At 44.7% G+C, this 17,668-nt stretch overlaps 1 protein-coding gene across 1 annotated transcript in view; it reads right to left on the reverse strand.

The window, feature by feature from the left end:
* The window catches only part of TOP1 (DNA topoisomerase I), an 86,027-nt gene extending 74,230 nt beyond the window's left edge, over positions 1-11,797 (reverse strand). The window contains 2 exon segments of the mRNA XM_032605297.1: positions 11,007-11,031; positions 11,368-11,797. Of these exon segments, the coding sequence (XP_032461188.1) occupies positions 11,007-11,031; positions 11,368-11,400 (58 nt within the window). The 5' untranslated portion in view covers positions 11,401-11,797.
* Positions 11,798-17,668: the final 5,871 nt, after the last annotated feature.

The following is a 17,668-nucleotide window of genomic DNA, read 5'->3' on the forward strand; positions in this document are numbered from 1 at the left end:
CAAGGAGAGAAAAAAAAATCTCCTAGGATTGGAAATAAATGGAGACATCACTCTTTTTCACTGATAGTGAAGCATTAGCTGCCAGAAAGTACCTTCCGTTCCCACTTACCCTGGTACGACAGGAGCCTCTGCACTGATGCAAACACATGGAATCTCAACAGAGGAAGTAAAAATACAGACCTGCAACTTACTGACCTCAAAGTGTTCCTTCTGAGAGCCCTATGGGTTTGTCTTGTTCATCTGTATCTAGTCACTACAGGTATTTACTCTGTGAATGTTTAAATAAATGAACATGGCAACTTAAAGTTTCCATTTGCAATTAAACATGAACGTTTTACCTTCCTAAGAAGATCTCTTAAATACTGCACCAACCCAAGGGCAAAGTGGTATGAGAAACGAAGTGGTTTGTACACAGTCACAAAGTAAATGCGAGTCAGCACCCTCCTGAGCCTGCCCATCTCAGATTCACAGCAACAGTATCATATTCAAACTCCCTAGTGACCCTTCTCCCCTGGAGTAAAATCTCACAATACCCAAATTTAAAGAAATTGAAGTTCCCTTTGTACAGAAGACTAATGAAGCAATCTCTGAAAAGGTGACTGGGTGATTTTTTTTTTTTTTTTTTAATTTAAGGACTGGCAAGGAACTCAAAATTTTTTTCTAAGTTTTTACCTTTACTAAAGTAATCCTCGGGACTTCCCTGGTGGCGCAGTGGTTAAAAATCTGCCAGCCAAGGCAGGGGACACAGGTTTGAGCCCTGGTCCGGGAAGATCCCACATGCCACAGAGCAACTAAGCCCGTGTGCCACAGCTACTGACCTGCACTTTAAAGCCTGTGAGCCACAACTACTGAAGCCCGTAAGCCTAACATCCCGTGCTCCACAACAAAAGAAGCCACCGCCAGGAGAAGCCCACGCACCGCAACAAAGAGTAGCCCCCACTCACTGCAACTAGAGAAAGCCCGTGCACAGCAACAAAGACCCAACGCAGCAAAAAATAAATGAATAAATAAATAAATTTAAATAAATAAATAAAGTGATCCTCACATGCTATTTAATCCTCAGTATTAGACCTAGTTTAGATGCAAAGGACTAAGACTCAGAGATTAACTTGTTCAAAGACATCGCCATTGAGCAGAAGTGCAAGAGCTCAAATTGAAATATCCTTTCCACTACATTATGGGTGCCTGATTTGGCGGTGGGTCGGGGGAGACACATGGATCCCCTCCCCACCCAAGGCTATTCACATTCTTAATCAGAGAAAAATGATGTAAGAGAAAGAGGTCCAAGCTCTGAAGACTTTTAAACCCAATCCTATTTCTGACACTCTAACATACGGAGGGCAATAGAGCCATGCAGTATTAATATTCACTTTCTCACTTTTTTTTCCTATGTACTTTAAGAACCATTTGTTCCTGAGATGTTTATCTTTTCAAGACTTTATCTCTGAGACTCTTTAAAATTAGACCCTGTGCTGTAATTTTGATCCTACAAAATTATTTTCTCTGGACTACCTTTAATTGAATATTAATTTTGAAGTCTGTTCCTGTTGTGATGCTACTCAGATAATCCTTTTGGATCCATGGTATAAGATCTCTACTGAGATCCATTTGGCTTAATTTAATGTACATTAGTAAACATATCCCTAACTAACTTCGGTTTATCTTAAGTAGTACTTCCAAATTAAAAATTCAAGGCAATTCAATAATCAGCATTACCTAGACTTATGAGCCATTACTAAAATTTTTTTCCATGGAATCCCCCAAATGCCTATACTCATGCACAATTGTTAACATGGAGTTTGCTACTTAAGTTCTCATACCTAAGTTTTATTATCTAAGGCACTTATTCCCAAGAATTATTATTTCACAGCAAGTTGAGCTGGTCACTTTGAGCAACCATCTGAATAAATGAAAAATAAAAGTAACTCTCAGGTGCTTTGAGTCTTCTCAGTTTAAAAATATTGAGGTGGGGACTTCCCTGGTGGCACAGTGGTTAAGAATCTGCCTGCCGATGCAGGGGACACGGGTTCGAGCCCTGGTCCGGGAAGATCCCCCCACATGCCACAGAGCAACTAAGCCCGTGTGCCACAACTACTGAACCTGTGCTCTAGAGCCCACAAGCCACAACTACTGAGCCCGTGTGCCACAACTACTGAAGCCCACGTGCCTAGAGCCCGTGCTCCGCAACAAGAGAAGCCACCGCGATGAGAAGCCCATGCACTGCAAGGAAGAGTAGCCCCCACTCGCTGCAACTGGAGAAAGTCTGCGCGCAGCAACGAAGACGTGATGCAGCCATAAAATATATATATATATATATATATATATATATATTGGGGTGGCAGGTAGTAAAAGAGTACCCTTTGAAGAACCATGATGACGGAAGACATACTGAGTTCTGTGGTTTAAAAAAAAAAAAACCACAAATAATGAACTAGGCATTTCACTGATTAAACATATCTAAAAGATAAACCCTTGGTTACCTTTCTTTTTTTTTTTTTTTTTTTTTTTTGCAGTACGTGGGCCTCTCACTGTTGTGGCCTCTCCCATTGCGGAGCACAGGCTCCAGACACGCAGGCTCAGTGGCCATGGCTCACGGGCCCAGCCGCTCCGCAGCATGTGGGATCCTCCCAGACCGGGGCACGAACCCGCATCTCCTGCATCGACAGGCAGACTCTCAACCGCTGCGCCACCAGGGAAGCCCACCTTTCTTTTTTAATTGAGGTATAAATGACATATAAGCTCTGGGTGACTTTAATAGAAAACCCATAATTCTATTAAAAGGTTGAGAAATTACCCACATCAATACAGTTCCTTCATTTCTAAGCCCACCTTTATTGCTGGAAGAAGTTCTTTCAGCAGTAACCACCTTGCCATAGACTTATTCTCAGAAAAGTAAGAACCAGGTAGACATTTGGCTCCTACTTAGCCCAAACCTAGATATAGATACACCATCTTTTATTTTACGGTGATTGCTTAATAGTCAGAAGAGAGCCACATAGGCTATGCAGTTCAGTTAGGTAAAGACTCTATCTACCAACTCTAGTTATGTGTTACTGTTCACTGTGTAAATGTCAGGAAGATTTAAAATGTTAACAGAGAATACCAGTGAGGGAAGGAAAGAGCCACCAACTCACTACTTCAAACCTAACATTCAAGATAAAGATCCATCTCAGAGCAGAAGCTGTCTGATCAAAGTTTAAATTTTAAAATGTGGGTAGAGAGACACCTTCATATACTCATTTAAATCTCAATAGCTTGTGAAGCATAGAAATATCATCCTTGTTTACAGATGAGAAAACAGGGTATACATATGCTAACGCACACATATACAATCTTAAAAAACAGTACTGATGAACCTAGTGGCAGGGCAGGAATAAAGAAGCAGAGAATGGACTTGAGGACACGGCCGGGGGGGCAGGGAAGCTGGGATGAAGTGAGAGAGTAGCACTGACATATATACACTACCAGATGTAAAATGGATGGCTAGTGGGAAGCTGCTGCATAGCACAGGGAGATCAGCTTGATGCTCTGTGACGATCTAGAAGGTTGTACAGCAGAAACTAATACAATACTGTAAAGCAATTATACTCCGATAAAGATTTTTTAAAAAAAGAAAAAGAAAACAAGGTATAGCGGCGGCCAGGGCAAGTTTCATAGTAAGAACAGGGACTTAATCCAGATTGCTCTGATTTCTACTCCAACTTTCTATTTTACCACAGCTGCTCAAGAGCATTGTATCTCCCCAGAGCCTCCCTCTTCATCACTTATTCTCCTACTTCAATAGCAATCTGGTTCCAGCCTTAATACCATAGCATCTCTTGAAGATATAAGGGGTCTAAGGCTATCTCTAACAGCATATAATTAAGGACAGCCTGTGACATCTTTTTTTTTTTTTTTTTTGGCTGCGCTGAAGGGCATATGGGATCTTAGTTCCCCAACCAGGGATCGAGCTCACACCCCCTGCAGTGGAAGCACAGAGTCTTAACCACTGGACTACCAGGCACGTCCCGGCTGTGACATCTTATTAGAAGCTTACCAATTACCACCTGACTGGGGTTTCTGGAATCTGAACTAAGACAGTATGCTACCAAAAAGGGGAGATGAGAGGGACTTCCCTGGTGGCACAGTGGTTAAGAATCCTCCTGCCAATGCAGGGGACACAGGCTCAAGCCCAGGTCCAGGAAGTTCCCACATGCCGCAGAGCAACTAAGCCCGTGCGCCACAACTACTAAGCCCACGTGCCACAACTACTGAGCCTGAGCTCTAGAGCCCGTGACCACAACTACTGAGCCCATGTGCCACAACTACTGAAGCCCGCACGCCTAGAGCCCATGCTCCGCAACAAGAGAAGCCACTGCAATGAGAAGCCCACACACCACAACAAACAGTAGCCCCCACTGGCTGCAACTAGAGAAGCCCGTGTGCAGCAATGAAGACCCAACGCAGCCAAAAATAAATAAATAAATAAATAAAATATTTTTTAAAAGATATTTTAAAAAGGGGGGGGAGATGAGGTTTTCCCACAAATCTGTACTATTCCCATTAAATTCAGATTTCTTTTTTTATTTTTAGTATTTTATTTATTTTTTTATACAGCAGGTTCTTATTAGTTATCCATTTTATACATATTAGTGTATATATGTCAATCCCAATCTCCCAATGAGATTTAATGAATACAAAAACATAGTGTCTACCAAACTCTCAAAATTAGTTCCCTTCCTCCCACTTCCCCTTCTGCTGCCAAGCAAGAGCTCAGATAGCTGACTACAAAGAAATAAAGGGGCTACCTTATAGGAGCTGGGTAAAGCAAGGGGGTCTTAGCCAATGAGATTCCCTAATCCACTGATCTTGAAATCTAGATCAGTCTTCTGCCCAACCCGTATTCTGCCTACAAAACTTTATAAATCTAGGCATTCGTATCTGGTAGCAAGGTTAAAATCTGGACTTTTACTAAGGGGCAATGAGTACACTTCTAGTGTATTCTAGTGTAGGAATAGCCTTCAACTTACAACTTTTTTTTGGTAAACTCCAAATAGCCAAGGATATCTCCTCCAAGGTTCCTGCCCTCTATCTTTCCTAGGCTGTGCTGAGAAAATAACAAAGAATATTGGACCAAGGGTTGGCGGATGTGTTTTCGTTCTTAAAATACAGGAAAATGTCATAATACCCAGGGATCTATTAAACTTGTTCTCAGCAACGTCAACAACAAAGACAAGCGAATTAAAGTCCTCAATTATGCTGACTGCTTTAACACCTTTTGTTGAAGCTTATCTAGGTGTGTCTCAGGAATGCTAATGAACTGAGTTCTTCGGTTCCTTAAATCCACAGAAACAAAGTTAACTTCAAAGGCTCAGAGAGGAATTAACCGAGACTGGTAGAGATGCACGCACCTCTACCCAATCTAATGAGGAGGGCAGAAGGGAGATGTAAATAAAAATATTTACTATACATTTCAGAAAAATTCTCAAGAACAGTACAGAAAGGTAAAGTTGGCAGGGAGATAACTGTGTGGATCTAAAAATATAAGGCAACAAATTAAAAACGAGTACCTACCAAAAAGAAATTTAAAACTTAAGTTGCCAATATCCCTTGCCGTTTTTTTCTTAACTAAACCTTACAGCCATAAATGACAGATAAAGACACAATACAAACTTTGACAATGGGTGGTCTAGCTTGATGATATTACAATCTGTATACCCTAGACATATACTTGAGTCACTTCTCTCCCAGTCTGAAAAATATTTAGAATCTTTCTTGAATATACAGAATAAATATCACTTTAAACAATATCTACTGCTGCTAAAATCATTTAGCAAACTATTAGTCATTTCCTACAACACTACCCAAAATACCATTAATATCTAACAGATATTTCACTCTAAGCTTCTTCCCACCTAATAAAGCCAAGGCTACACCCACCATCACCACTCCCCCATCTTTATCCCCCTGCACAGTACCCAGGCCCTATGCTATCAACACAGAGCATACTACACATTGCTCACACCTAGATAGGCAGGTGGTGGGGGAAGGGCAAAGGTTGGCAAATGCTACTTCTTCCATACCGATGGCCTCTATTTTACATTTCCTACTTTAGCTACTGGCCTGAAGCCATGGGGATGGAAAGCTGCTTCACAAACTTCAGATTTACAAGGCATGGAAACAGAAAAGACTTGTTCCAACTATTACTACTCAAAGTTAAAACACAATCTAAAAGCCTCCTTTAAACACAATATCTCATTCACTTCTAAAGGGCCAGTTGGGAACTTCTCCCATCCCAAATTTTTTACCTTAAAAAGCCAAATTCTCAACTGCTTGCCCAAATGCCCTCATTTCGCAAAGTTAATGAATTCAAAAATAATTAAGCAGCAGTCAGATAACCTTAACCACAGGATTCAGAAAAGTTAGTGAACTGACTCTTCCGTCTCCAAATGCAATGAATGGACCATATTTTAACTTTCTTTCAAGACAGTTTTTTAACTCAGGATCCCACATCAAATGCTCATTTCAAGCATTTCCATAGCCTCATTCAAAAGTAAATAATTACATTGGAATCCATTTTTCCCAGTGAACCTAGAACTTTATTGGAGTTCAACATAGTTTCATATGGAAAACACGCAATCCCTCACAAAACACTTCTGGAGAAATAACTTTGGGTTTGAAGAAAATCAGTATTCTGCACTGTAAGTACGGCAAAAGCTGTTAAAGACCAATAACATACGTATGCACTCATACCCAACTACTAGGAAATAACATGAACAACTGAAGTATGTCTGAAAGTTCCTAAAATGAAATACACCCAGAAAGCACAACAGAATCACGTCCAATACCACTGGCAGCAACAGGTAACTGTTACTGTGATTAACATACAACACATATTCACAAGCTCAGAAGTCAGCCATGTTTTCTGCATGCCCCCACACATGCCGAAAACAAAAACCCCCAACAGCTTCATTTTAGAATATAAGCTTTGAGACATGTTAAGAATCCCTGGCACTTGTATAAATGGATACTGACTCACCTAGAACAAACTAATAAACCTCTCTTCAAATTCTCACAATTCCCCATTATTATGCTGATGTTAAGGGAAAAAAGCCAGACTCAATTCTTTTTTTGCTACTGTTGGTTAAAATGAGATTTTGGAACTGACCCTGACTTCCTATTTTCCATTTTACTTTATCTACTTACCAAAGACAAGAATGAGTTAATTATAGCAAGCAATATTATCCAGTTTTCACTTTTTAAACCATGAGGTATTTCTGATTTAGTAACTACTTGATTTTCTTGTTTTACCGGTAACGTCGGAATCTAAAATTTGTTTGTGAGTTCTGACATGCTAGTAATCTAAAAAGCACATGTTGACAAGCAACTCCGTTTCATCTATAAAGATTCTACAGCAGCTCACTAATTCTGAAAAGGTGCCCCCAAGAAATCTGGCTGCAGTGGAAGGAAGGACAACACTGGAGCCCAGAGCTTAAGTGTTTCTGGATGGAGTAGGAAGACGTGCCAGATTTCATTTGAAGGTGCCATCAGTTTGGTTTTAAAAATGTGATGGGAATTTTCAGATAGCCACATAATTAGTTTTCCCACCTGCCATCCCAACCAGTGCCCAACAGCACAGAATTATAACTATCTGTTAGCATCAGAAACAATTTATATTTAATTCCATCATCCAGTTTGAATCCACTAAGCTACTAGAATCAACACAAGATAATGCCAAACAATGAACCCATGTAACATTTCTGAGAATAATCACTGATGAAACCAAGCATTATACTTTACTCATGCCAGGGAGGAAAGAACCCTACTACTCCAGAGTAGATGGACAAAAACATCAAGCTCTTGAAACAGCAATAGGACCACTGACCCCCAACCTGATGTTACCATTATCAACACTACAGATAATTCAGTAGTCTGCACAGTACTGTGCTAATGACTCAGCCTCACTTCAATGAGTGCTACCAACACCTAGAAAGAGAAGCCTTTTCTTAGGTATAAGAGATTATGGTTTCTGCTCCTGAAACTCCCAGCAATACTTTAAATATACATACATTTCACAAATAACAGATTTTTCCCAGCAGTTGAGTATGGGCCGGAATGTTCTAAATTCTGTACGAACAGTAACAGTTCTAACTACTGTAAAGAATGAACTCCAAAGGCAAAAAATCTTCTAGCTCTTAGGGGATAAGGGCAGGCAAATGAGGGAGTTTTGTTTTAACATTATCGGTACAGTTCATCTGTAAGATGGGTTTAGGTCCACTTAAAATCATGCTTAAGCAAACTCTTAATACAAAGATCAACAATAACTTGTCTGAGCATAATTAAACATTGATTTTTATCTTTTAAAAACTCTTTCATAGTTACATAAATCAATCACTAGTTACTAATGTATTACTTAACAGAGCAAGCAAACAGCTACTAATACTACATCTTTCTTCTAGACAATATTTACAAAGATAATACTCCACTGTCAGACCCTCAGTGTGGTGGGGAAGCAGTTAAAGTGCTTTTTCTGTTGGGAGCAGGTTTAGATAAAAAGCAAACAACAAACTATCAAATCTCTCCCTCTTGCCTTTTTCAGCTCTGTAAGAAAGCAGACATGAGGGAGCTTTAAATTTCTTCATACTAGAATCATATATAGCATAGTGGCTAAGCTTGTGAGCTTTGCAGTGCCAACTCACTGCCCTTGGGAAAGCTAGTAAATATACCTAAGGCTCAGTTTCCTTATCTATGGAAATGGAGATAATAGTACCCAACTCATAAGGGTTCTTCCAAGGATTAAATTAAACTAGATGATCCAATGGAAAGAACTGAGATTCATGCCTGATAGACAGTAAACATTCAATAAATATCAGCAATTATTGCTATTACAAGTGAAAAAACACATTCTAAAAGTCAATAAAGCCAGTTTACTTCAGTCTCTAAAAAATGGCACTAAAGAGCAATAACCTACCCAGCCTACAATCATTCACATATTCAACAGTTCCTTTGTATAACCTAGGTGAGAACCATGGAGGTTAACTTTCTGAGGAGGAAGGACTACACTTTGTTTCATTACTAGATACGTTACCTACTCAGCCCAGTCTGAGAGTCAAAAAACACTTATTCTGTATTAAGATCCTACCTTCCTCCAAGAGAGGTCAAAAGGACTTTTACATCCTCACCTGCCACATCCTTTCTTTGCTCCCACATCCCAAAGAAACGTTATCTACACTCTGCGGTTTTCTAAACAGCAGGGGCCTCATCTCCCGCTTTTAAAACCCTGATAGGTTGACTAAACACAGTTAAGAAATACTCCAACTCTTGACACTCAGCACCTAGTCTTGCACAAGCAAGCCCAAAAGCTACCTCCTCTGAGAAATTTCCCCACCCCCAGACAAAATTAAATCCCCTAGTCACCCAAAGCATTTTGGGTATAGATTTGCCCCAGCACCTACCTTGTAATTAACTAATTATGTCTCCCCCACATAGACTGAAGGCAAGAGCAGCACTTTGTGGCCAAAGGTTCAGCTCTAGCACTAAGCACAGTGCCTGGCATATATTAGGTGCTCAAGAAATGCTACACTTTAACCAGATTCTCTCCTCGCAGAGTACCATCTCTTGCTGGATGCCCTACTTCAAAATCTGAACATAAGGCTGCTCGCAGTAGAGCAGGCTAACACGATGGACTGCTGATTACAACATCAGAAAACCTAGTCATCAGCTTCTCCCACTGGATAGGTTCCCAGAACCCAAACTCAACTGAGCAGGATTATGTACCATCAGAATCAGTGGGAATTCCCAGCACACTACAGAAGGTATCTTCTCCTTCAACAGGATTGTTGAAAAGCTCGCAGGGTGAGCTTTCTATTGGGGGAATCTTCACTCGGTAACTGAAGTGGAAATACTCAAAGAATAAATGCCTTGATTTGGCTGAAAAGGGTACAAAACATAAAGGTCAGGCAAAAGCAAGCTAGCTCTCGATTCCTGAAAAACAGAGGCTTCTGAAAAAGAATGAACAGGAAGCAGGGGTGGTGCTGGTCATCTTTGTTTCAATAAATAAAATCTTTTTTTCTACCCCACAGCCTACGAGAAATGCCTAATACACCAGGCCAGATGAGATGCTCAGCAACGTTTCCTCCTGACAACTACACTAAACTGCATTTCTAAAAAAAACACAACAGTGCCTTAGGAACCTCAGCCCCACTGAAGTTCTAGTCAGTAATACTTTAATTAAAAAAAAAAAATCAACATGCCTGAGCCCAACATTTACAATGGATGGCCAACAGAGAACTTGCAAACTTTCTGAAGGCAGGTACCACTACCTTTGCAAAGAACACAACTTGGGGAAAGCAATCTCAAAATATAAAGAACTCCACAAAGGAGGGCTTTAGCTTTAGAGCCCTATTTCCTACCATAAACATCTTACCAGGGAAAGGGAGAAAAAAAAAAAAATCAACAGTTGCCGAAGGGTATCTTTCATTCTGGAAGCAGAAAAGGAAACAAACAAGAAGCAGTAAGAGGGAATAACACCCCAAATAAAGTTCACTTTGGGAAAAAACAGTAACAATTCAGGCTCCCAACCTTCCCCCTGGTGAGGTCTGTGATTTACGTGGCTTTGCTCCGCAGAAAGCTTTTTCTGGGCAGCTCAAGGAAGGAGCCAAGGGAGGGAGAGAAAGAGACACAGACACAGAAAGGAGAGGAGAGAGAAAAAGAAAATGGCGCAGAGACTAAGTCCCGACTGTCGACAAGGCGACTTTCCCGGGAGGAATCCGGGCCCGGAAAGGCTGCCAGAGGCCCGGCGGCGGGCGACGCGGGGTCTCCGTTGCCCCCTCTTGGGAGGGCCTCGATCTGGGGGCGCTGGGGTCCCCGGAAAGGGGGTCCAGAGGCGGCCCGATGGGAACAATGGGGCCGGTGAGCGAGGAGCCGGGACTTAGTCTCTGGGACGCCATGTCTGTCCTCTGCCCGGCTCGGGCCGGGCGCGGGGCCGGCGGCCGGGGGGACCGGGGTCGGGGAGGGGGCACACTCACCATTCAGTCGGAAATCCGCCTCGATCTGGGGAGAGAAAAGGAGGAACGATGAAACAACAGGCACATTCACCCCGCGGGCGGCGGGCGAGCGCGCGCTGCCGGGGGCCGGGCCCACCCTGCGCCCCCCGGGATGAGGGGGCCCCGGGAACGGCCTGAAGGGTCAGCCAACCCCCCTAAAACTGTAACTTGGCGCCTCCCGCCCGGGGCCCGGGGAGCCGATCTCCTCCGGCCGGCCACCCCTGGCGGGGGGCTCCGGCCTGTCAAAGCGGCGGCCGGGCCGAGGCCGGGGCCTGCGCCGGGGGTCGTGGAGGGGCGGGGCGGGGCCGGGGGCCCGGGCGGGCCGGGCCGGGTAGGGCAGTACCTGGGAATCGTTGTGGAGATGGTCCCCACTCATGTCGGCCGGAGCGGCGAGCGCGGCGGAAGCGAGGGGCGTCGAGGAGTCGCAGACGGCCGCGGCCGGCCTGTTCGGGCGGACGGGGGCTCCCGGAGACGCGGGTAAAGGGCGGCGGGGCGGGCCTGAGACTCCCGGAACGGCTCAGGCGGCGAGCGCGACGGACGGTGAGGGGCGCCGAGGAGACGCAGAGACGGTCGCGGCCGGCCTGTTCGGGCGGACTGGGGCTCCGGGAGGCTCCCGGAGACGCGGGTAAAGGGCGGCGGGGCGGGCCTGAGACTCCCGGAACGGCTGAGGCGGCGACAGCGGCGGTGAGGCTGACTGCTGCCGGCCTGGTGGCGACAGCAGACCCCAGCAGTTGTGTAACAGCCTAAGTTCGCATTTCGGCTCACTGCGCCTGCGCGGCCGCTTTTAAACGCGACGTCCCTGACGTCAGAGATTCCGGAAGGAGGCCGAGGGTTGCGGGACCCGCCCCCTCGTGCTTCCAAAGGTGGACCCGGCTTTGCATCGCAAGCCCCGCCCCTAGCCCTCGCGCGCCGATGTGATTTGCATAAGGAGCTGACTCCGCCCACGGCCGCCCACCCCGTGAAATCTTCTCTTCCTCTCCCAGCGCCTTTTCTCGGAACCCAGATCCCTCCCCTAGGCAGTGCGCAGGTGCAGCCCGGACACCGCCTCCGGACTGGGGCCGGCAGCTCGGCCACGTGGTGGGCCTTTAAAGGCCGCCGCGGGACAGCGGCAGGACCCGGTCCGAGATCTCCCGGGAGCTGCAAATACCTTGGCAGCAAGGGCCCCGAGCTCTCACCAGCTATTCTTCTCTCGCTAACGGGACCCCGACGCTGCTTGGCGGGAGGAGCTTCCACCCCAGCCATTGTCCAGGCCTTCCAACTTATGGATGATTTCACGCCCACTTCTTAAAATTTATTTTAATTTTTCAACCCGCGAAAGGTCTGGCTTAGCTTCAGTTTGCAGCCGGGTACATGTAGCCCTGGGTCACAAGAGGCCTGATTTCATTCGTTCATTCTTCAAACATCCCTGAGCCAGGAATTGTGCTAAGGAGAGGAGTCGGGGCCAAAGGGAATCAGATCGCGGAGTAAACACGACCTGGCTCTGTACCTGGCTGTGTCCATAACGCGCTATGTGGTGTAGGGGGGAGGAATTGGAGAAAGAACTGCCGTTTATGGAGCATCTACTGTGTACTCCGCTCTGAATTCACACAATAGCTCCGTGAGGTCGCCTATTTCACTAAAGTTAAACTGTGTCAGAGATACGTAACCTACTAACCTACCTGACATCTTCATTTGGATACCTCACAAGCTTCTCCAAGGCTGAACTCACCATCTTCCTCCGCCACCCAGCTAGAAAAGCTCCACCCTGGACATCTTCCTCTCCGTTTCTCATAAGTCCAGCTGATTGCATCTCTTCAATCCTCTCTCCCCCGCCCACACACCTGTGAAGTCTGCATTATCTCCTGCTTGAATTCTGACAATACATTCCTAACAGGGTTCCCTACTTCCTTTCTGCCTCTCTCACAAGCTGCTCTGCAACAGTAGACAAAGTGCTCTTTCAACACCAGATCTAACTATTATCCCCTTTCCGCAAACTTCCCCTCATCTTAGTATGAAGTTCAAAATTCTTAAAGTAGCTGCCAAGATCCTGAATAACCTGCTTAATTCAAGTGTGACCTTTGTGAATTTTTTTTCCATATGTATTACCACTTCTGCTATTATTACTTAATATTTTAATTGATCCCTCTTCTTTCTTTAGCTTCATCCTAAGCAATAATAGCTATGAAATAATAATGTCTATGAAATCATTTACAAATAAAATACAAAAAGTGTTCATCCATGGACCACTGAAATCACCTCTATCACATCTAGTGGTAAACACTTTAATTCTTAATTCATTAAGAAAAATTAATTCTTGTGAATGCTTCAAAGCTCAATCTTAGTACCATTTTCTCCCTTCCACAATCCCTGACTCCTCCTTCCCCACCCAGATCAAGTGCCCCTCATAGTGTCCTTTTCCTTTGTAACACTTATCACAGTTATTAAATTACTAAGGGGGGTAACTAGTGATTTTATGTCTCTCTCCCCTACTGAATGCCAGATCTATGAGGGCTAGGACCTTGTCTATTTTGCTTAGTACTTGATCCCCAGCGTCCAGCTGCAGATCCTACAAAAGAGATGTGCAATCAGTGAGGGAATGAAAGCAGGGTAATACAGTGGTTAGGACCACACATGCGGAAGTCAAACCAATCTAGTTTTGAATTCTTCTCTGCTGTTTATTTGCTCTGTGACCTCAGGCAAATTGCTTTAATTCTCTGAGCCCCAGTTTCCTCAACTGGATAATGGTGATGATGGTGCAATTTTAAGAGATTTTTGTTTTTTAAATTTGACTGAGAAGACACAGCTAGTAAGTGCTGAGTTTTGGATTCAAACTCAGGTCTGCTTGACTCCAAAGTTATTCTTCGGAGTTCTCTGAAACAAGTTGCCAGAACCAGTTTCACCTTGCTTTTGGTGTCTTTCATCATAGTCTTTCCATCTCAGAATCAGTGCCAGGCCACCAGGTGAAGCATATAACTCCTACCTGTTTGCTGCAGTAAGGCCAAAGTAAGTTGAGGACTGCCTTAAGGCATAACAGAGCTTCCTACCACTACTCCACTGCCACCCTCCCAAGCCAGGGAGAATCTGCATTCATTTTCAAGGAAGATCTGGGTAGGCATGAAAACAGAACACACACACCAAAATGGCATCCCAAGCATGGTCCCCGTGCACAAACATGCAGATATCTGGGCGTCTTGTCACAGGCTGAACTTCTCTGCCAGCATATGTGGCTGGCAGTGCTCCGAGGCTGGTTGGCTTACCCAAGCCCACGCGACCCCTCTCTGATTCCTGATACTTTAATCTGGTATCCCCATGATATGGTCCACCTACCCTTAGTACTTGAGAAGATTATAGGTAATGCCTGTACAGACATTTTCATTTTAATCGTTATGTATATATTGCCATGTATATGAGAAAAAAAATTTAACCATCATATCAAATCCATGATTTTAAGGATGTCACTGTTTAGGATGGGTTGGTTGATTGATTGAAATGAAAATATCACGGAATGGCACAGAGGGAACATATAAGACAAACTCCAGGAAGGTTAGAGACATAAATGAGGCTTGGGAAACACTGCTTTAAATCAAGACCACTCACTCATGGACCATCCCAGCCCCCATAAAAATCACTAGAAGAGGACAGTACACACTGTGAAAGGTGGATGATTTATCAATATTCCACTAAAAGAAGGACTTCATACACAAACACACATGTAGGAAGGACTTCATACACAAACACACATGTATGCATTGTTACGATTTAAACAGGTCTTTTCCCACAGGACTTCTCAGAGTTGTCCATATGCTGATACATGGCACTACAGCATCTCCAAAATGTATATAAGCCCAGAAACCCTTTTTTTTTTTTTTCCCAGACTACTTCTTAAGACTGGGCTCTTTGGAATGACCAGCCCTCAGGCCACCTGCTCTAGATGGTCACTCAAGATTCAGTCCATACTCATTTGCTTCTGACTCTCTTGGGATTGTTATTATTTTAGCCCAACTCTTGGCTCCCAGAACTGAACACATATAGGGCTGTCTGAACAACTTCTGCTTTTCAGGGAACCTGTCCTTCTGCACAGTGTACACAAATACACAACTATGCTGTTGTCCCTTGGGCTACAGTTGCGTGACCCAAGCTGAGCCACTCAGATCAACTTCCTTGAGACTCTGGAACTAGGAAGGAGAAAGTGGTTCAGTGTATCTTCTCGCAGATGGATGTGTAGTACGTAAATCAGGGAGCTGCCCTGCTGGTATTTTCTGCCAAAAGGGCCAGAAAAAAGCTGGGAGGAAAGGAGAGAAGGAAGAGAATAGAAGGCTCTGATGGAGTTCAGGGCCCTGATTCCTACTATCTCCTGAGGCCTTATTTCACCCCTGTTCTTGTACCTTTAAATAAATCCCCATTTTTGCTTAACAGATCTCTGATGGGTCACTTAAGACCAAGAGCTCTAAGTTATACTAAGTCCTAATCTACACGTGACTCCTGGGCGCTCACAAGGCCTCTGTTTTCTCTTTGGTCCTGGACCTGGGCCCCTCATGTTATGGCACCTGGATGTTCCCCTGGCATTTTGATCTTGGATGCTTGCACAGTCTTGACTTTGGCAATTCTTGGGCAGCAGTGTCTTCTGGTAGATCTCCCTTCCTGTGGGTGCCTTGCCTAAGGACCGCTTCCCTTTTAAGACTTAGATGATGCTTAGAAAAGAACCTGCTTGACACCCCAGAAAGGAGACTCAGGCTGGCAATCCCAGTAACAACCAGAAACCCTGGAGTTGTGGAATGAGAGGATAGGCAATAAGGATGTAGGAGCCTGGCCGTGTGGGGTGTCCACTTTCATATTCCTTCTTTGTCTTCCTGCCAGAAGACATCCTTCCTGTGATGAGGACATTTATTCTTTCAACCAGTATTCCCTGAGAAATGAGGGTGCGGGGGCTATGTGGTAGATAGGTACTATGCTAAGCCCTGGGGATACAGATATTAATAAGACCTAATCCTCATGTTGGAGAAGTTCCTAGTCTGATAACAAGACAAACATATTCCCCAACTGTTACCATAAGGAACAAAGAATAACATGGAAGCAGTGGTTGCTATGGGAATGCTGGGGTGGGAGAGGCACATCCAACTCACCAGTGGTGGCAGGGGGGGCAATATTAGGAAAGGCTTCTGGTTGGATGCCATTCTCTAAAGACGAGGAGGGCTGGTTTGTGGAAGAGAAGGGAAGGTACTGCAGGAAGAAGACCAACCTGGGCCAAGGCAGGGAGTCATGGGCAGGAACAGCTTTGGTCAGGATGGAGCAGAGGGTCTATGTGAAGATAAACCAGAGAAGAAGGTTGGGCAAGTGGAGAGGCCTCCCCCAGTGACAGAGGAGCTACTGCAGGGTGAGCTATGACGGGGTTTTGAGGAGGTGAGAGAACAACCATGGGCAGCAGGGTGGGGTGGGGACAGTTTGGCAGAGCTGACGCTGGAGACAGGCAGATTAGCCAGGAGGCACGTGAAGACCATTGCAAGTGTTTCAGAAGCATCATTAACTATGGGAGGTGGGGGGTCATTTGGAATAACTGTGAAGATGCAGACCATGAAGGGGACAGCAGGATATTGACCTGTGTCCAGGGTACAGCCCAAGGAGAACTTAGGATAGCAGCTGTCCCTGAATCTCCCTCTCACAGGGTATACTGCTGGGACATCCTGCCGCTACTCAGGTCCAGCTGCCTCCACATGGAGAACCAGTGGGCTGGGGGAGGCAAAGAGGCAGAAACTGGGGCTCTAGGAAATCCTGGACAAGTCTGGGACTGAGTGAAACTCCAGGCTGACTCAGCATGACCCTCCCAAGAAAATGGAACAGAGATGGCAGCCTCGCTCAATAACCAGTAGATGACAGCTTCACCAAGATCAGGTTTTAAAGAGATCTACCTCCCCACGCCCCCAACAAGCCCTTCGAACCCTCCATCCCATCCCTTCCACATCCAGCATCTTCTCTCCCTCCTGCATGGCAGCTTCTCCACTTGCTCCCTCCTCTCAATTTTCCCTCTTGACTTTGTTAAAAATAGTCTCTCACATTAATTGATTATTTACCATGGACTAAGTGCTTCCCATACATTATCTCACTTAATCCTCGCAATAAGCTTTATCAAGCAGGTACTGCTAGTTCCATCATTTTTACAGACCAGGAACCTGAGGCTTAGGAAGATAGAGTAAGTTTAACTTAGTCACACAGCTATGGAATGGTGGGGTTATGATTTGGACCCAAGCAGTCTGACTATGGAGCCCAGTCTCTGAATCCCTGTACTGCCTTCCAAGGTCCTTAGGTCACTGTTTCCCTTGGCATGTTTGAAATATTTGGAAAGGATAGTGCATGCTTGCTGCCTTTTCTGTTTTATTATCCAACCCCTTAAACACTGTTGATCTGACTTCCGTTCTAATCGGAGACTTTCTAGTTTGCAAATAGATTAGGCTTATTCTCCTCCAATTTCTTGCAGCACTCAGTGATGCTGGGCACATTCTTTGGGTCCTTTCCGTTTGGCTCCAGTGACCATGAATTCTCTTGGTTTTCCTCCTATCTCTGCAAATGCCATATTTCTGCCTCCTCTTCTCCCGTGACAATGTAAGCATTCCCAAACTTCTGTCCTCAACCTTCTTTTCTCTCTATCCACTCTCCTCCTGGAAGCTTTA

This window comes from Phocoena sinus, chromosome 15, assembly GCF_008692025.1.
Source record: "Phocoena sinus isolate mPhoSin1 chromosome 15, mPhoSin1.pri, whole genome shotgun sequence".
NCBI lineage: Eukaryota > Metazoa > Chordata > Mammalia > Artiodactyla > Phocoenidae > Phocoena > Phocoena sinus.